General features: G+C 41.7%; 1 protein-coding gene across 1 annotated transcript in view; it reads right to left on the reverse strand.

The window, feature by feature from the left end:
- PLXNA4 (plexin A4) overlaps positions 1 to 19,918 on the reverse strand; it is a 1,035,275-nt gene that overhangs the window by 884,748 nt on the left and 130,609 nt on the right. Inside the window, exon 2 of the mRNA XM_073652480.1 lies at positions 12,479 to 13,712. Within this exon, the coding sequence (XP_073508581.1) occupies positions 12,479 to 13,654 (1,176 nt within the window). The 5' untranslated portion in view covers positions 13,655 to 13,712. The remainder of the gene's footprint in view (positions 1 to 12,478; positions 13,713 to 19,918) is intronic.

Consider the following 19,918-nt stretch of genomic DNA (forward strand, 5'->3'; position numbering starts at 1 on the left):
TCCCCACACACCGGAGGGATGTTCGTCAGGTCCTGCTTAGGCTTCGGCAGAACCACCTTTATGCCAAATACGAGAAGTGCCTCTTCGATCAGACCTCCCTTCCGTTCTTGGGCTATGTCATCTCCCAAACAGGTCTGCAAATGGATCCCGAGAAGCTCTCTTCCGTTCTAAAATGGCCTCGTCCTGAAGGTTTGAAGGCGATACAGCGATTCCTGGGCTTCGCTAATTACTATCGTCTTTTCATCCCACACTTCTCGTCTCGGACTGCTCCCATATCTGCACTTACCCGTAAGGGGGCTAACCCCAGGACATGGTCACCTGAAGCCGAGGAGGCCTTCCTTTCCCTAAAGAAAGCCTTCGCCTCTGCTCCCGTCCTGCACCGTCCGGACTGTAATAAACAATTCTACCTGGAGGTTGATGCCTCCTCCTCCGGAGCCGGAGCGGTGCTCACCCAGAAGTCTTCTACCGGGAGAATGGTAACGTGCGGCTTCTTCTCCAAAATCTTCTCCTCGTCGGAGCGCAACTACTCCATAGGAGACCGTGAATTGCTAGCCATCAAATTGGCACTGGGAGAGTGGCGCTATCTGCTTGAAGGGGCTCTCTACCCGGTAATTATCTACACGGATCACAAAAACCTGGCATATCTCCAAAATGCCCAGAGACTCAATCCTCGCCAGGCCCGGTGGTCGTTGTTTTTTGCCCGCTTCGACTTCATTCTTCATTTCCGTCCGGCGGACAAGAACGTCAAAGCTGATGCCTTGTCCCGGTCCTTCCTGTCCTCCGATCAAGAGGAGGAACCTACGCACATCATCGACTCCTCCAAGGTGATGAATGTGGCCCCCTTGGATCTGACTCGTCTTCCACCCGGTAAGACGTTCGTAGCTGTGCCAGATCGGGAGAGGGTTCTTCGCTGGGGACATTCTTCTAAACTAGCTGGCCATGCTGGCCAAAAAAAGACCTTCCAACTCATTACTCGGCATTACTGGTGGTCTACCCTGCGTAAGGACGTGGTAGACTTCGTCGCGGCCTGTTCATCCTGTGCCCGTAACAAAGTTCCCCGACATCTACCTGCCGGCCATCTCCTGCCCCTTCCCGTACCTGCTGCTCCTTGGCAACACATCGCTATGGACTTTATCACCGATCTTCCAGTTTCTGCCGGTTGTACTGTCATTTGGGTTGTCGCTGACCATTTTTCTAAGATGGCCCACTTCATTCCCCTGCCTGGTCTTCCGTCTGCACCCGAGCTGGCTAAAGACTTTATCCGCCACATCTTCCGTCTCCATGGTCTGCCCCTCCACATCGTGTCGGATCGTGGGGTTCAGTTCACCTCTCGCTTCTGGAGAGCCACATGTAAGCTGCTGGACATTACCCTGGATTTCTCCTCCGCTTACCACCCTCAGTCCAATGGTCAAGTGGAGCGGATCAATCAGATCTTGACCAGCTACCTCCGGCACTTCGTTGATGCTCACCACTCGGACTGGGTGGATCTCCTACCATGGGCCGAGTTCTCTTATAACAACCATGAGAGCGAGTCCTCTTCCAAATCCCTGTTCTTTATAGTCGGTGGCCAACATCCCCGGATTCCACTTCCTGTCTCCGTTTCTGTGGACAACCCTGCTGCGGAGTCTCTTGTCAGCGAATTCTCTACTATTTGGGAGAGCACCAGGTCCGCTCTTCTTCTCTCCTCTGAGCGGATGAAGAGATATGCTGATAAGAGACGTCTGGATCCGCCCCAATTCCGTCCGGGAGACAAGGTTTGGCTCTCATCCAAACATGTGCGGCTCCAAGTACCCTCCTACAAGTTGGGTCCTCGATTCATCGGCCCCTTCGAAGTCCTCAGGCAAATTAACCCTGTGGCCTACAAATTAAAACTCCCGGCCACCCTACGGATCCCCAACTCCTTCCACGTATCTCTCCTCAAACCCGTTGTCTTTAACTTTTTTTCCAAAAATCCAGGTGCCCCTCCTGCTCCGGTTTCCGCTGATGACATCTTTGAGGTAGAGAGTATTCTGGCCTCCAAGAGGGTAAGAGGAAAAACCTTTTTTTCTGGTAGATTGGAGGGGGTTTGGTCCTGAGGAGAGAACTTGGGAACCCAGGGAGAACATCAACGCCCCGCTTCTCCTTGAGAAATTTCTTTCTGGCCAAAAAAGAGGGGGCCTAAAGGGGGGGGTACTGTAGCATCGGCGTCTCTGCCCCGTTCTAGGCAGAGACGCCGTCCCTCTCACCTCCCCGCTCCTAGCGCGGCGTCCTCCAGCGCTTCTCTCCCCGCTGCTTCCGGCACGCGCTCCTTCCCCGGCAGTGTGCTTAGGGCGCGCGCGCGCTCCCCCTCTCTTAAAGGGACCGCGCGCGCCGTCCTAAGGAGTCCCCGGCCAATTGCCGGAGGACCTCCCATATAAAAGGCACCTCCTCCAAAATGGAGGTGCCCGAGCAATGTTGTAGCACTGTTCACTACTCTGCTTCAGCCCTCAGGTCCCGTTGCCAGTTACCTGCCAGATACCTGCCAGTCTGCTGTCTAATTCCTGCTTGATATCCTGCTACCTGCCTGCTAGCCTGAGGTCCGACGGTCTGCCTTCCAACTCCTGTCAGTCTGTCTAAGGACCAGCTTGCCCACTCACCTGGGAGCGCACATCTTCTACCTGCCTGCTTGCCTGAGGTCCGACGGTCTGCCTTCCAACTCCTGTCAGTCTGTCTAAGGACCAGCTTGCCCGCTCACCTGGGAGCGCACATCTGCTACCTGCCTGCTAGCCTACCTGGAGGCTCCGCTGTCACGTGCTGTGACCACCCGCCTGTCCAGAGACTCCTGCCCGCTCACCTGGGAGCGCTCATCTGCTACCTGTCTGTTGGTCTTCCTGGAGGCTCCGCCGTCACATGCTGTGACCACCCGTTTATCCAGAGACTCTCGCATGCTCACCTGGGAGCTCAAGTCTATCATCTGCCGCCACAGGTCGTACCAATCCTTTACCCAGAGACTGCCCCGGTCACTTGCCGTGACCTCCTGCCCGTTCATCCAGAGACTGCCCCGGTCACTTGCCGTGACCTCCTGCCCGTTCATCCAGAGACTGCCCCGGTCACTTGCCGTGACCTCCTGCCCGTTCATCCAGAGACTGCCCCGGTCACTTGCTGTGACCTCCTGTCCGTTCATTCAGAGACTGTCCCGGTCACCTGCTGTGACTGCCTGCCCGTCTACCCTGGTCGCCACCCGCTCCCTTACAAGGACCGCCCCCTTGTATAGTAGCTCAGAGGTTCCGCCTCCCAGACCCGTTACACTGCCTCTCATTCCTATTCCCTGCCTACCACTTATCTACTTCCTCTCAATGATTGACAGGTCACTCTTCTTTCAGTAACCTGCCTCTCCCAGCCAAGAAAGTTGTCTTTCCCTGGGATGAAGCCTGCACATTAAGGTCCTGATAAAGAAGACTATCAATGTCTGGCACGATCTATATAGGATGCAGATAGCACCAAACACTGATCATCTTCTTCACTAGGAAAGATGGTGGAGGAATAATATACTGTAGCTATATGTGGTAGATCTAAAATTTAACTTTTAATAAATATACAATAAAAAACTAGATAATGTATAAAACCTGTCCAACCGGACCTAAAGTGCAGAAAAACAGTGTGTCATTTTGCACTATTTTTCTGCACTTTAGGTCCGGCTGGACTGGTTTTATACATTATCTAGTTTTTTATTGTATATTTATTAAAAGTTAAAGAAGTTGTCCACTGCTAATACATTGATGTACTAACCCAATGTATTAGTAGTGGACAACTTCTTTAAGTTTTAGATCTACCACATATAGCTGTGGTATATATTTACATTTAGTGGTTGTACTATCACTATGGTGGAGGGACAAGCAGCAGGCGTGAAGTAGACGGTTAATGTCTGGCACAATCTTTATAGTTTGCAGATCGTGCCAGACACTGACAGTCTTCTTCATCAGGACCTTACTGTGTATGCACCACCTCGGGAAATTATGGCGCTTGTGCTTGATCTTGGGTGTGAGAGGCAGGTCATTGAAAGAAATGTGACCTGTCAATCACTGACAGGAGGCGAACAGCAGGTAGGTATTAGGGAAGAGAAACAGGAGAGCGCTAAGTGCAGTGCCCGCCCACTGCACTTGTGGCTCATTTGCATAACAATTCAATAATGAATTTCTCTAAGATGTAAACCAGATTTCTAAAATAAAGGTCTGGATGTAGTGAGCATTAAAGTGCCTTTATATAGATGGCATTATTTTTAGGAATAATAACCTGACAGGTTCCCTTTAAAAATGGCCCTAGCACAGCTGGAAAAAATGGAAGCCAGGACGCTTGTATGAACATAGTCTCCTCACAGCTGGGTGATACGAAACAAATGATGGAACGATCGCTGTTACCCATTAAAGCTAGCACCTAACTACGGGACAGGTAATGAATATATGATCACTGCTGGTCCAACCACTGGAATGCCTATCAACCACTAAAATCTTGACAATTTCTATCAGTCATGTGGTCATTGAATGGTGAGGCAGGACACATAAGTGACCAATACTTCTTTCAAATACCTCCAAAAAGGGGGGCACAGGGCCCCTTTTCTAGTGATCAGTGTGGGTCCCAGTTATTGGAAGCCCACCAATCATAGATTTAGCACCTATCCTGTGGATGGGTGTGAACTGTTTGTTTTGGGATAACCCTTTTCACCTTTACTTAACCAAAACAAGTGCATTCCTACATTAAGATATTGGCTGTATACTGTATGCTCACTTTGAATGATACTTTAGGCTCTGCAATATCTATCGACAATATCACATTCAATTCGGCCTTAAATCTGCCCCATTAATTTTCTTGTAAGTACTTTTATAAAAAAAAAAACAAAAAACGGAGTTAAATGTGTTTTATGCCATCACGTCAAGGCTTATTTGAACACGTTTATGATGGCAGCCTCTTTTACCCTCCACTTACAGTGCATTATGGGTCATTATATTCATTGTCTGCATTCAGCTTCCCGTCATTAGCGGTACATCAGTGTCGAAGCAGAAGGAAATATTAACATTTTAGTGCTTCCTGTGCTGTTTTGAAATAGCTTTCCATCAATGTGGCGCTTAACTTATCCCCTCATCATTAGTAAGTGAAGGTTATGGACAGATATCTTTAGCACATCCTCAGCTTGATGTGACCTTGATAACCCCAGGGAATCCCAGCAGTCAGGGGTGATAATCTGGTTGCCAGAACATTGACAGCAGATAAGCTAAACAGAGTCCTAGTATCCTAAATAGAGTTACCCCCTTATTGCCTAAGGGGACTATTTATAAGTGGATGTCTGATCTTCTCCCCCTCTTGGGAGCGAACTATTTCTGTGAAATAATAGTAAAGTAACTGCTTCATTAAATGGATGGAAACACTGGAAAATTATCTTTGATTTCTTACTTATGCATGTTTTATTCTGTAAGTAAACCTCGGGCAAATGTCTGCTTGGCTTACACTTTTTATAGTTTTCTATTCCTGCTTCCGATCATTATGTCCCCTGGCTTGTTTGTGAGGACCCACACTGATTGTTTTGCTTTTCCCTCTCTGTCGCTACGATAACTCTAAAAAAGGACAAAGAAAATCCGCATGGAAGCATGAATACAGGAATGTTTCGTGATTGTGAATTTAGTTCAGATACAGCAATGCTTTATTTCCAGGAGATACTATTACAGCTGAGCTAAGATATTACTGTATAATGGCAAAAATGCAAGCTGGCACGTTTAGGCGGGCTGCGCTGCGGGAATGACGAGCCTTGGGATTCCAAAACGGTTTTTATTACTACCAACGCGTGTGTGTGAGTTTGTATACCTTGTGAAAGGTATAAAAACCAAGTGAGTGAAGTATAAAAAACACTTGTTTTTATACCTTGAGAAAGGCACCGGTCTGGCACAGAAACGAGTTGATAGTTTTGACATTATAATTCTGGAACAACCTTTTCCTCCAGTCAAATGGCTGCAACAGCGGCTTTCCACGCCTTATAGGTGTTGTGCCTGCACACAACACCCTTAGGTGAGCGCTACAATCGATTATACCTATCCCTTACCAGACGGTATTGCCCTATTTTGTGTGCACTTCTGCCCCTTTCCAGAGCTTCTCAAGATATTACTGTAGATTTTCATAAACTCCTATGCAGAGTCACAGATAAAACATTAATATCACCAGAAATGTGCTATATCTAAAGTATACATTTATTGTGTACAAATTTACATATATAGTAAAGAATGTGGGTAATACATTAGTAATTCTAATTATGAACAAAGTGAATTTTTAGATCTAAAATCCTATGTCAACCCTAGGGCTTTGTCTTTCTGAAACAGACAATATTTAAAATTCTGGTGACCTGCCGATCCCACAAGGGGAAGCCTAAAAATAACATATTTTTATAGCTACTTCTGAACTTGAAGGCATTCTCCATGATTTGAATTTTTTTTTTTTTAACATCAATAAATGTGAAAAAAAACATTCAACACCAAAGAATGCTGACCGATCAAATCCATGTATGGACAGTGGGTTGTCCGAGCATCTAACATTGATGACTTCTCTTTAGGATAGATCATAAATATCAGATTGGTGGCGGTCCAACACCTGGCACCCCCACAGATCAGTTGTTATCTTTATTAAAGCACCACTCCAGCATTTTTTTTTATTTCAGTGGTGGTACTAATCTAAGTTTCCTGAGCCTAGTCTTACACTTAACAGCTGCCATCTTCAGCTGTTTCTGGCTCCGCTTCAGTCCCATGCCCGCTGTTCCCAAGCACTGGGTGCTGGAGGCAAGTGTCATCATTATTCCCTGCTGGAGCTGAGATCAGCGCCAGCAGGGGACAATGTTGAGAGTTCTATTCTGCCCCCGCTGTCTCCAAAAAGTGTAAAAATAAGAATAAAATAAGAAACACATTATACTCACCTTTACACCAAATTCCCTGAAGCCATCGTCCCCTGTAAACAAAGAAAATAATCCAGTGTCCCATGCTGTAATCCATCTGACCACTATTTCTTCATCAGTATGATCGGTGGCTTGAAGCGACCGCACATGCTGAGGAGCAGAGAATAACTTGCTGCAGTGAGCAGGCCCCTGGCCTGCGCTGAGCTCACTGAGTGACAGGACACCGCTCACTGTGCTCAGCACTGATTAGAGGCCCGCTCGCTGCAGTAAGTCATTCTACCCTGATCCTCAGCGTGTGCGGTTGCCTCAAGCCACCGATCATGCTGATGAAGAAATGTCCGTCAGATAGATTACTGCATGGGACACTATGGATTATTTAATCTTCGGACAGGTGAGGGATATTGTGTTTTTTTATTTTGCTTTGTTTACAGGTGACAATGGCTTCTGGGGATTAGGTGTAAAGGTGAGTATAATGTGTTTTTTATTTTATTATTTTTACACTTGTTGTAGATAGCGGGAGCTGAATACTACTCTTAACATTGTCACTTGCTCACACTGATATCAGTGCAAGCAGGGGAGATTAATGAGAGATACCTCTAGCACCCGACACTTGGGAACAGCGCAAACTGTACCGCTGATTATCAGGCGCCGGAACGTGTTACACTGTTGACACACGCATTTCATCCATGTGTCATCAGTGTGCACGTGTGTGGGACATTTTGTGGCCCGTGTGGCTTGCAAAAACCGGACATGCCAGCGTGTTTTGCTCACAAACACACAGTCCGCAGAAACACACTGACATGTGCGCAGACCCATTCATTTGAATGGGTCTACATGTGTATGTGTCTCCAGTCCGTGTGAAAATTGGCACCACACGTACTGGAGACACAGACATGTGAATGATTCCTTAAAGAAGTTGTGCACTACTTTAGATTATCCCCCAATGTATCCCCCCGGGGCCCCTAAGACTTTTTGTAAATGCCTTCCGTTGCAGATAATGCCTGTGAGCGGCGCTATCGGTGGCCGCTCACAGGCATCACGTGACTCCGCGCTGATGTCACGACAAGTGAGGCGTGACTCAGCGCTGGGGTCCCCGCCGTGGCTGATGGATTGTGGGCGGGGTTACCCCCCTGCATCACACCCAGCATACACCGCATGCTTTCCCAATGAATGGGGAGAGGCAGAGCACGCGTTGGATGCCAAGTGTGACGCAGGGGGTTACCCCCCGCCCACAGCCTGGCATCCACCATGGAACCAGGAAGAAAAAGACCCCCGGCTGCTGCCAGCACTTGTCGTGACATCAGCGGATGTCAGAGCCGGCTGCAGCCGGGGGTAACGTGATGTCTGTGAGCGGCCACCGATAATGCCTGTGAGCGTCGCTATCTGCAACAGAAGGTAATTACAAAAAGTCTTATGGACCCCGGGGGGATACCTTGGGGGGGGTAATCTAAAGTAGTGGACAACCCCTTTAAGGTCATCAATACTGGACAACTCCTTTAATTGGTTAATATTGTTTGTTTTTTATTTTCTCATATTTCCTGCTGCTAGGCAAGTTGTTTTTTTTATTCTGGACAATCCCTTTAATAATGCAATAAGTTCTTGAGCTCCTAATTGTGGTGACTGAACGCAGACAGAACTCTATAATATCTTCCCTGACTATCCTTGGGATAACAAGAGGAAAAAATCTCTAATCCATATAAACATATTTTTATATTAATCAGTATTTAATTTTGAACACAGGAAAAGAAGATTCATATTGCACATGAACTTCAAGACAAGCAATAAAATGAAAGCTATTCTTATTATGCATCAGAAAATATTTACAAAAAATACAAGAGACTTTTTAACAATGCAGTGTAACATGGAAGGTATGTGTATATGCACACTGGTAAGGTAAGTATCTTACACAGGAACAAATACAGGTGGGAGAATAATACATTTTTTAAAGCTGTCAGGATTCATAAAGTATTTTGCTAAGCATTGAGATTCTACTACGTTCTGCTATTTAATTTAGTATTTTTTTTTTTTTTGCTCTGTTGATACTTGTGTAGCATTTCGCAGTGGATATCTAATTCTTCAGGGGGATAAGAAAAGTATACATTTTATTCTATTTTCATGCAAATGTTATCTAAACCTCTTATGTTCATGTATCCTATGAAAAAAAAGTATTTACTGCTTGATGCTCTCACATATCTAGCAAAAGATATATAGCACCTCGCTTATATTAATAGTACTGGATAACATAATTGATTCAGTAGAAAAAAAATTATCTCTAAAGGATTACAAAAAAATTGTAAAATAATAATGGAATACAAATCCAGTCAAAACTAACTTCCATGTGTGAGTATAAGAATCGGAAGGATTGTCCTAACTGAACAACTCCTGTTCGTGTGACAATTTTAGGGCCTATAAACATTATAGTAAGGGATTCAAGATCAGAACCATCCCCCATCTTTTTGTCATAGCACAAAGGAAGCTTAAATGTTCATGGTCCCTCATTCATTTATAAGAATGACGTGCAGCTCCAATGGAAATTTCTTTGTATTTCTTGTTATGTTGGTGCGAAACGATTCACAGGACATGGTCCATTGACCACACCAGTAATCTGTGACCACTGGATGAGAGCCCTGAGATCCACCTCCTACCTGATGGCATGTGTTTCACTTCTTTTGATTAGCCAGCCTGGCAGGATGTCATATGTGCTTCATGCCGCAACGATGAAGTAACGCAAGGCCAGTAAATCAAAAGAAGAGACACGGATGCTGGAATGTAGGAGGCGGTTGTCAGCGCTCCTGTCCAGCGGCCACAGATTACTGATATGGTCAAAGGACCAGGTTATACGAATCAATTTGCACCAACTCAAATTTCTTACTTTATATTTAGACAACTTTGACAACAGAAAATGGCAAATTTTACTGTATGTTTCTGTACAAATTACTTCTGTAAGGTCTCACATTAATTCATATTCACAATGGAGCTTACAATTGAATTTCAGCATCCCAGACAAGATTATGCACATATAAATGTGTTCACCTTTATCTTTTTGCAAGTTTTGTTAGGACTCCAAATCATCATGATACAAGCTCTAGAGATCATCACAAAATACTATGCAAATTGCCTCTTCAGAGAGAAAGAGGACTTGAACTCTATAGCGCCACCTATTGGAAGAAGCAATCCTACAAGTCACAATTGACCCTTTAACAAGTCTTGTAATATGACTTCAGATAATAGCCAATCACAAACCGCAATTTGCAGACACGTTGTGAAACGTTACCCCAAAATACTAGAAAATTCCTCCCAAGCAGGCTGCAATTCACATTGCAACCACTGGGTGACCACACAGATACATATAATATGATTATCTCCCAAAGAGAACCCAAAATTCAAGACTAGTCTTCTAGCATCACTACATATATATCAAGGGTCAAGTTTGTCAGCACTCAAAAAACGAAGAGGGTGCTATGAAGGAGCAGATAATACTTAGGTAAATGTAACCTTCAGCACTCATAAAAATACAAAAGTTGATGCATAAAGTGAAAATTTTATTCACAGCCGACACAAAAGTATCCAGATCAAATCCAACGTTTCGGCATATTATAGGCATATATGCCTATAATATATATGCTATAGGCATAACCTTGATAAAGGCAATAATATGCCGAAACGTTGGATTTGATCTGTTTACTTTTGTGTCGGCTGTGAATAAAATTTTCACTTTATGCATCAACTTTTGTATTTTTATGACTTCTAGCATCACTGTTATCAGGATAAGCTGATCCAAGTCTACCCTCACCTACTGTATCCTCACCCATCCCTCGTAGATTGTGAGCCCTCGCGGGCAGGGTCCTCGCTCCTCCTGTACCAGTCGCTGTCACATTGTGTTCAAGATTATTGTTATTGTAATTGTTCTTGTATTATACCCCTTTTTCACATGTAAAGCGCCATGGAACAAATGGCGCTATAATAATAAATAATAATAATAATAATCCAAGTGGAATGATAAGAAAGGATGCTTTTGCGACAGTGTATGATCGGACTGTGGAATTAAACTTTTGCACCCAAGGAAACAAAGGGAAACAGAGAAACTACATCTAGATTTTATATTTGAAATCTAGGACTATAATATTGTAAGGTTACAGTGCTAGCTACGGAATCACCATTTATAGATTGTATAAAGAGAATGCCTTTTAAAACTGGCTAAAATACTTAAACTTTTCTGAAAGTGACAATGCCTCTGGAAAAAAGAAAAACAGATCTGTTTTTTTCTTCTTACAGTGAAACCCCTTTTAGGGTGTAATTAATTATTAGTTTACAAAATCCATACCACCTGTCATTGTCATAAAGTTACCTAATGATCTTGACTACAATTATCCTTACTCATCCCATCCAATTGAAATATAACGCTATGACCAGGAGACTCCATACAGGCAGCTGTTTGTGACATCTCTACAATAGTGCATGGTAGAATACAAAGAATGCCTATTTGACATATTATTGGCATTTGAGGTTCATCTGTAAACAATGGCTAAAAACAATTGTGTTGGTATTGTGTATCAGGAATCGGGAAAACTACAGGGCTCAGCTGTTTTGACCAACCATTATACCCTGTCTATGTGCAGTGATGGAATAATGAACCAATAAATCAATTTTGACATATAACCATAAGTATCACAACAACCACACCTAATACTGCTAATCCAAGTTATTTTGATCTAAACTACAGGTAAGATTTCAAAAGTACCAGTTATATTTGATCACTTAAACGTAAAAGGGGTTAGAAAAATATGACTTCTTGCTTCTAAAAACAGCACCACATATGTCTACAAATTGTGGTACTGTTGTCCAGAATCATTTCAACGGAGCAGAGCATCGATACCAGACACAACAAGCGTGGAATTGTTTTTGTAAGATAGCAGCCATGTTTTTCTAATCTTACAAAGCCACTTTAAGATTTTCTACTAAAAGAGCAGAATGAATTTGCTGCCTATTAAACACCAAAACGACAGGATAGTACTAAGCCTACCAAAATATAATGACGTTAAAACCTACTCTACGAAAACCATTACATTATTATTTTTTGTCCTCAGAAACCTCTACATTAGTTGCTGTAAGCAATCATTACCGTGAACAATCAATGTCCATTTAGAACTCTGAATTCTATGACTTTAATGGTTGCAACTCTGGAGGTCTAACCAATGTCATCTTTGGCACCTCTCACTTTCCAGCTGTTTTGGATGCTTGCCATTCTTAACTGTTTCCTGCCATTTACCTAATGATCCTGCACTCTTCTGCTCTCTTCCATTTTCATTTTGAAATGATAAAATATGATTCACAAGGACAATATGGATTTAAATAGCATTTCAGAATAGTAGAACTTACTTAGTGGGCATCAACCAGGAAATGTAGAAAGTATATTGGTACTAGGCAGAAATGCAGTGAAATTCCTGTGGTTCGCGATGACCAACAAGATACATTTCAGTGAGCAAGTACACAAGTGATTTTCACAATATCTGGTGGAAAACTAATGGACAACCATCTTCTTTATTCACATACAAGGTAATTAAAAGGTAATTAAACAACTTGACTTACCGCATTACTGCAAGGAATGTCTTTCACTTTCAGCCATGCAAGATCTAAAGTGCCTTCACCCTTGTAGCAAGATTGTAGTCTTTCTTTAATTCTATCATTAATTTGTTTAAGAGCAAAGACGCATAACGCAGACTCATCCAGGGATTTGGTTCGCCTCTTCTGTCCCTTAGAGAAGATGGTAAATAAGACATCATCACCAGGTTTGATCCCTAAAGATCTAGAAAGAATTGATCCAGCTTTAGACAAATAAGCTGCCTGAAGAAGCCTGTACTCCACACCATTTTTCTCACACCCAATTGGAACTTCAACATAAGAATTAAAAGCTGTGTCCTCTTTGCACAAACGTACTAACTTTGAAGTATACACTTGCTCCTTTGTGGTGGAACCAGGTGGAGATGTCATCTCTGGTTGAAGTGTCAAGAAATATACAAAGTTTGCACTGCTAAAGCCATATATATAGTAAATATCAAAGTCTGGAATAACATTAAATGTGTCCGAGGGTATTTTTATCATTGATGCAACAAACTCATCATGGAACACATATGCAAACATCCCATCAGCCTCTGAGTTCCTTGTGAGTTTTCTGCTAGAAATGGTAGGAAAGTATTCTGGTTTCCCATCAACAGATGTGGCAATAAACAATTTATCATCCAAGTTGTTGTTTGAAACAATAACTCCAAAAACAGAGCCACTCTCATTAACCCCTGAAAGGTAATGTTCTTTTTTATGGAAAGGCTCACCAAGCTTAAAGAGGTCCTCTAATCTGAGAAGCTTGCAGATGCCTTGATAAAGGCTACCACAGGCTATTAATCTGTTTTCTTTATAGTCAATTAGCAGCATTTTGTTGACATTGTTAGTATACACCAACGGCTCATTACACGGCTGGACTATCCTAGGAGGATAACACTTTGGGTTGTCTTCATCTGGTCCAGTCTGGTGGGTCAATAAGACCTTCAAGTCTTCAGAAAGTTTGTAGATTCTGTTAATAGCTCCTAGGTAAATGTGTCCAGTTCTTTCATCAACTACCAAGTGGTTAAAAGTCCAGTCAGCTTGCTCAGCGTAAAAAGTGGTAAAATTTATTTTTGTCTGTGAAGTCTTTTGGGAGATAGCTGAGACAGTAATTAATAGCATAAATAGGGAAATGGTCCAAATCCAGCTCCATCTCACAGATGCCATATTTGTAGCCAAAAGTTGTTTTGTGCTTTTTAATATGATGGGTTTGCTCCCTTTGGTCCTGTCAAGAAATAAGAACAAATGTGAGTTCATGGATCAACAAAAAGTATTTTATGTTACTGACAGAATATTCTGAATTAACAGTACATTCAATGTAAATAATCCCCTTGTCACAGCTACAATCTATTGAAAATGTATCAACAGGTAAAAATTAACTTTTGTGAATATCCTAAACTTATTCTAGTATACACCACAGCAATTCGGTATTTTTTGTCATAGTATTCCCATTAATATTCATATTTTTGTAAAATAACATGCCAAGTTTATATGATAACATGCCAGTTTCTTTATGGGGAATCTCTTTTCATGTTAAATAAGCTCTGGAGGCAGATTTTCATGCAGTTCAGTGTCTGGCCCATAGATCTTAACAGCTTATTTACATAGAAGAAAAATAGATTTCTCAGGGATAAAACATACGATCACATATATTAAGGTATCATTTTATTCAACTTTCTATGACCTGCATGCCCATATAGACGGCTTAGGAGGGACTATCCTACTTACAGATTCTCTTTAAAGTGTAACTGTCATTTCAGAAGAACTTGCAGCAGAATATATTTATCTGCTTTTAGCTCCTCCCTCATCATGCACCTCCCTTCTCCATAAAACTTTATGAGCACCAACTGTGATCTCCTATCCCAATAATAGGAAAGTCTATATCCAGTAAAGACAGATTTTACCCGTGAATTACGAATATTAAGGAAGAAATATCAGTCCAGGAGGAGAAAGAAGCAAATCTCTCTGATAAGATATATTACAAAGTTTTTTGTATTTTCACATATACTATTGATTTATGAAAAAAAATTAAAACGATGATTATTCTTTAAGCATTTTTTTGCTTATTATCTAGATTATCATGATGGTGCCTCAAAATTGGCAAGAAAAATACAACAGTATGCGGTGAAGGAAATAATTATTTGATCCCTTGCTGTTTTTGTAAGTTTGCCCCACTGACAAAGACATGAACAGTCTATAATTTTAAGGGTAGGTGAATTTTAACATTGAGAGATAGAATATCCCCCAAAAAAATCAAGAAAATGACATTGTTTAAATTAGATTTTTTTTTCTTTCACATTTAGCAGTGAGAAATATGTATTTCTTCCCCTACAAACCATTATAAATTCTGGCTCCTACAGACCAGTTAGACGCTCCTAATCAACTTGTTGCCTGCATAGTAACCTGTATAAAAGACTCCTGTCCACAGACTCAATTAATCAGTCAGACTCTAACCTCTACAACATGGGCAAGACCAAACAGCTTTCTAAGGATGTCAGGGGCAAGATCACAAAGCTGGAATGGGCTACAAAACCATAAGTAAGACGCTGGGTGAGAAGGAGACAACTGTTGGTGCAATAGTAAGAAAATGGAAGAAATACAAAATGACTGTCAATCGACATAGATCTGGGGCACAATGCAAAATCTCACCTCGTGGGGTATCCTTGATCATGAGGAAGGTGAGAGATCAGCCTAAAACTACACGGGGGGAACTTGTTAATGATCTCAAGGCAGCTGGGACCACAGTCACCAAGAAAACCATTGGTAACACATTACGCCTTAAAGGTTTAAAATCCTGCAGTGCCCGCAAGGTCCCCCTGCTCAAGAAGGCACATGTGCAGGCCCGTCTGAAGTTTGCCAATGAACACCTGTATGATTCTTTGAGTTATTGGGAGAAGGTGCTGTGGTCAGATGAGACAAAAATTGAGCTCTTTGGCATTAACTCAACTTGCCGTGTTTGGAGGAAGAAGAATGATGAGTACAACCCTAAGAACATCGTCCAAACCGTGAAGCATGGTGGAGGAAACATTATACTTTGGGGGTGCTTTTCTGCAAAGGGGACAAGACGACTGCACCGTACTGAAGGGAAGTTGAATGCGGTCATGTATTGTGAGATTTTGGCCAACAACCTCCTTCCCTCAGTAAGAGCATTGAAGATGGGTCGTGACTGGGTCTTCCAGCAAGACAATGACCCAAAACATACAGCCAAGGCAACAAAGGAGTGGCTCAAAAAGAAGCACATTAAGGTCATCGAGTGGCCTAGCCAGTCTCCAGACCTTAATCCCATAGAAAACTTATGGAGGGAGTTGAAGCTTCGAGCTGCCAAGCGACAGACTCAAAATCTGAATGATTTAGAGATGATCTGCAAAGAAAAGTGGACCCAAATTCCTCCTGACATGTGCGCAACCCTCATCATCAACTACAAAAAAAGTCTGACTGCTGTGCTTGCCAACAAGGGTTTTGCCACCAGTATTAAGTGTTGTTTGCCAGAGGGATTGAAAACGTATTTCTCACTGCAAAATGCAAATAAATTTATCTAATTTATACAATGTGATTTTCTTGATTTTTTTTGGATATTCTATCTCTCAATGTTAAAATTAACCTACCCTTAAAATTATAGACTGTTCAAGTCTGTCAGTGGGCAAACTTACAAAAACAGCAAGGGATCAAATACTTATTTCCTTCACTGTAGATGTGATGTGAATAACATGCAGTGGCAAATTTATTAGATCCCACAGTGTTCTCATAACAGTTTCAATCACAGTGCTTTCCACAGTGCAAGCCATGTCACAACCTGCCTCATCAATGGGGACCATATCTCAGTTTGAGAAATACACATTCCCCACCATGTCAGGATGCAGATTTCTATTTTCCTTAAAAACATATAGTATGAAAAAAGGAAACTGTCCAATCAACTGCCCAAAGCAAAACTATAAAATGAAATATGATGGCACATGTACACACTCATAGAAGTCTATGGGGTCCTACTGTACACCTCTGTATGCAGCTGATTTCAAACAAAAAGTATTTTTTTACTGTTGAATTTAGTGGAAAATAAATTTCTGCCATGCTGCATGCCATATTACCAAGATAGTATAAAGATTTTTATTAACCAACCTGTTTCGGCGCCTTTTTCAAGGTAATAAACAACTTTTGTTTTTTTACCTTGAAAAAGGCACCAGTCTAGCAGTGAAACGCGTTGGTTAAAAATAAATCTTCACTTTATACCCTTGAGGATTCTTCATTTCCGCAAGCGTAGCCCCGGTGCAGTGATCTCTCCACCAAAGTGAATTGCTCTCTGGGAGAATTTGTGGACGCCATTTTCAAAGTTCATGAAGTGGCAGAACAGTTGAGAATTTACCCCATTTTGGCTATTATACACCCCTATTAATTAATTTAGGAGTGTACTAAGAATTTTTCTTTCATTTTTCTTACAATGTTAGCAGCATGGGTAATATGTAAATAATATGACAGTTTTTTTCCCCCAGCCATTGGCCGTGGCTGCGCATTCTAAGGGTCTTATAGGTGTTGTCTTCCACACAACGCCCCCTGGTGACCACTACCATCACTCTCACCCTCTCTCATTTCTCTTGCGGTATTGCACTATTGTGCGCTTCGGTCCTAACCAGACCATGGCATATCACCGAGATATTCTCTGCTAGAACACAGTTTGGAGAAAAGAATATGTCAGGAACATGCCGAACAGAGAATAAGGAGATCTTGGTACCAGCTCTGTATACCATAAAAATAGACCCTAATAGGCTTTCAAGTGAATAATCCTATTATAGTTCATGGGCATATTCAGGTGGCGCTAGTGCAAACTAAACAAATACATACCCTTATTGCAACTGTATTATATTCATGAGTTCATCATTTATAATGAACTTTTAATATCATTCCTTTGCATTATGGGATGCTCGGTTACATACCTATTGACACGGATTATACTGCTGGGTAGTCGTAATTCTGGGTTTAAGCACAAAACCCTGCTCTAAGCCAGCGGCCTTAATAAACTAACTGCTAAGTTTTTCAGTCCGGTCATTGTAAATCAGTTCATACTAATAAACTTGTGTCTTCAGGGTTAATTACAAAAGAAAAGAACAGATGGATCGAAAGCCTTGGTCTACATGGAATGGAGGTACTGTACTTCATTACTGACACATATCATCTCACTAGTGGATTGAGACCAATGCCTTTAATGAAAATAATTGGTATAAACACTTCTGTTAATTATTCTTCTACATTGTAATTAAAAATAAATTATGCTTGTAAATTAAAATGGTCTTAAACTTCATTGCGGTTTTCAATGTATCCCATCATGAATGATTAGTTTGTCAGGCCCTAAGTGGATAAGCAGCAACCAGTGTTCAGAATATCTCTCATATTGTCAACTAATTTGTATTAAATGACTACAATCCAATATAATGTATTATATAATATCAATAATAAGATTACAGCCTAGTGCACAAAGTACTTGTTACTGGCCCAAAATAAAATATACATACACGTCTAATTGTGCAAATATAAATATCATCAGTCTGGTTAACCTCTTTTCTCCCGGACAAAGCATGCCCATTAATCTGGAACCAGATGGTAACACTACTAGATTTAACAGACCAAGAAAGATTAATAACCTTTGTTGCCAAGCAACTCCACAAAGATGCTATGGGCAGTGTTGGGGTGAAAGGGTTAGAGCGCCAAGCTAGGGCTATGTATCACTGCAAGGATCCCTGTGGCATTGTTATTAGGTTGTTGAAACATCTCTCTAGCCTGTAAAATCTCGCTGTACCCTGAGATTTTGAGGATTGAAATGGCTTTGGGTCACTAACCAGGTCTTAAGTGGGACTTATAAAACCACATCATGTGAAGTGGAGACTGCCTGCACTTTGAAGAGACATATCCCTAAGCAACACTTGTCATGTCTTCAACGAGTGAAAAAGTAATAAAGCGAAATCAAAGAGTGTTATGTCATTGAGTAGGCATGTATGTATGTGCGTATGTCCAGTACTATATGTAGATACGCATGTTTGTATATATACTGTAGGTGTGCACATGTGTACTGAACGTTTATACAGTATATGTGCAAGTGCATATGTACTATTGTATATGTATCTTCAGAATTGCCTATGTAATGTATGTTTGTGTGTGTGTACTGTATATAAAGAATGTCTGCTTTTGCATGTACTATATGTATTAGTGCATGTGCATATGTACTGTATATATATGTGTGTATCGTATGTACAGTTGAAACCAAAAGTTTACATACACTATATAAAAAGACACATATGCATGTTCTCTCAATATCTGCCACGAAATCAGAATAAACCTTTCCCGTTTTAGGTCAATTAGGATTACCATAATTTTTAATACAAATAATGAGAGTAATGAGAGAGAGAGAATGTTTTAAGGCACTTTTATTACTTACTGCAAAGTCAAAAGTATACATACACTTTGATTACTATGCCTTTAAACAATTCTGGACTGCCCATATGATGATGTCATGCGTTTGGAAGCTTCTGAAAAAATTCTGTTTTTTGACAACATCTGAGTAAATTAGAGACACACCTGTGGATGTATTTTAATGCACACCTGAAACACACTGCTTCTTTGTGAGAAAGTCTAAAGAAATCAGCCAAGATATCAGGAAGAGAATTGTGAACTTGCACAAGTCTGGCTCATCCTTGGGTACAATTTCAAGATACCTGAAGGTACCTTGTTCATCTGTACAAACAATTATACGCAAGTACAAACAAGATGGGAATGTCCAGCCATCATACCGCTCAGGAAGGAGACGGGTTCTGTGTCCCAGAGACGAATGTGCTTTGGTCCGACATGTGCATATCAACCCAAGGACAAAAGCAAAAGACCTTGTGAAGATGATGGTCGAGGCTGGTAAGATTGTGTCAATATCCACAGTGAAACGAGTACTGTATTAACATGGTCTGAAAGGTCACTCTGCCAGGAAGAAGCCATTACTCCAAAAGAAACATAAAAAAACAGATTAATGTTTGCAAATGCACACAGGAACACAGACCTTAATTTTTGGAGACATGCCCTGTGGTCTAATGAAACTAAAATTGAACTTTTTGGGCATAATGACCATCGTTACATTTGAAGGAAAAAGGGAGAAGCTTGGAAGCCTAAAAACACCATCCCAACTGTGAAACACGGGGTGGCAGCATCATGTTGTGGGGTTATTTTGCTGCAGGAGGTACTGATGCACTTCACAAAATAGATGGCATCATGAGAAAAGAAGATTATGTGTCAATACTGAAGCAACATCTCAAGACATCAGCCAGGAAGTTAAAGCTTGGGCAGAAATAGGTCTTCCAAATGGACAATGACCTGAAACATACTGCTAAAATGGTAACAAAAAGGCTTAAGGATAACAAAGTCAATGTTTTGGAGTGGCCATCACAAAGCCCTGATCTC

The sequence above is a fragment of the Phyllobates terribilis genome, unplaced genomic scaffold, assembly GCF_046119375.1.
Source record: "Phyllobates terribilis strain yellow unplaced genomic scaffold, ASM4611937v1 Scaffold_11__3_contigs__length_659146591, whole genome shotgun sequence".
NCBI classification, from domain to species: domain Eukaryota; kingdom Metazoa; phylum Chordata; class Amphibia; order Anura; family Dendrobatidae; genus Phyllobates; species Phyllobates terribilis.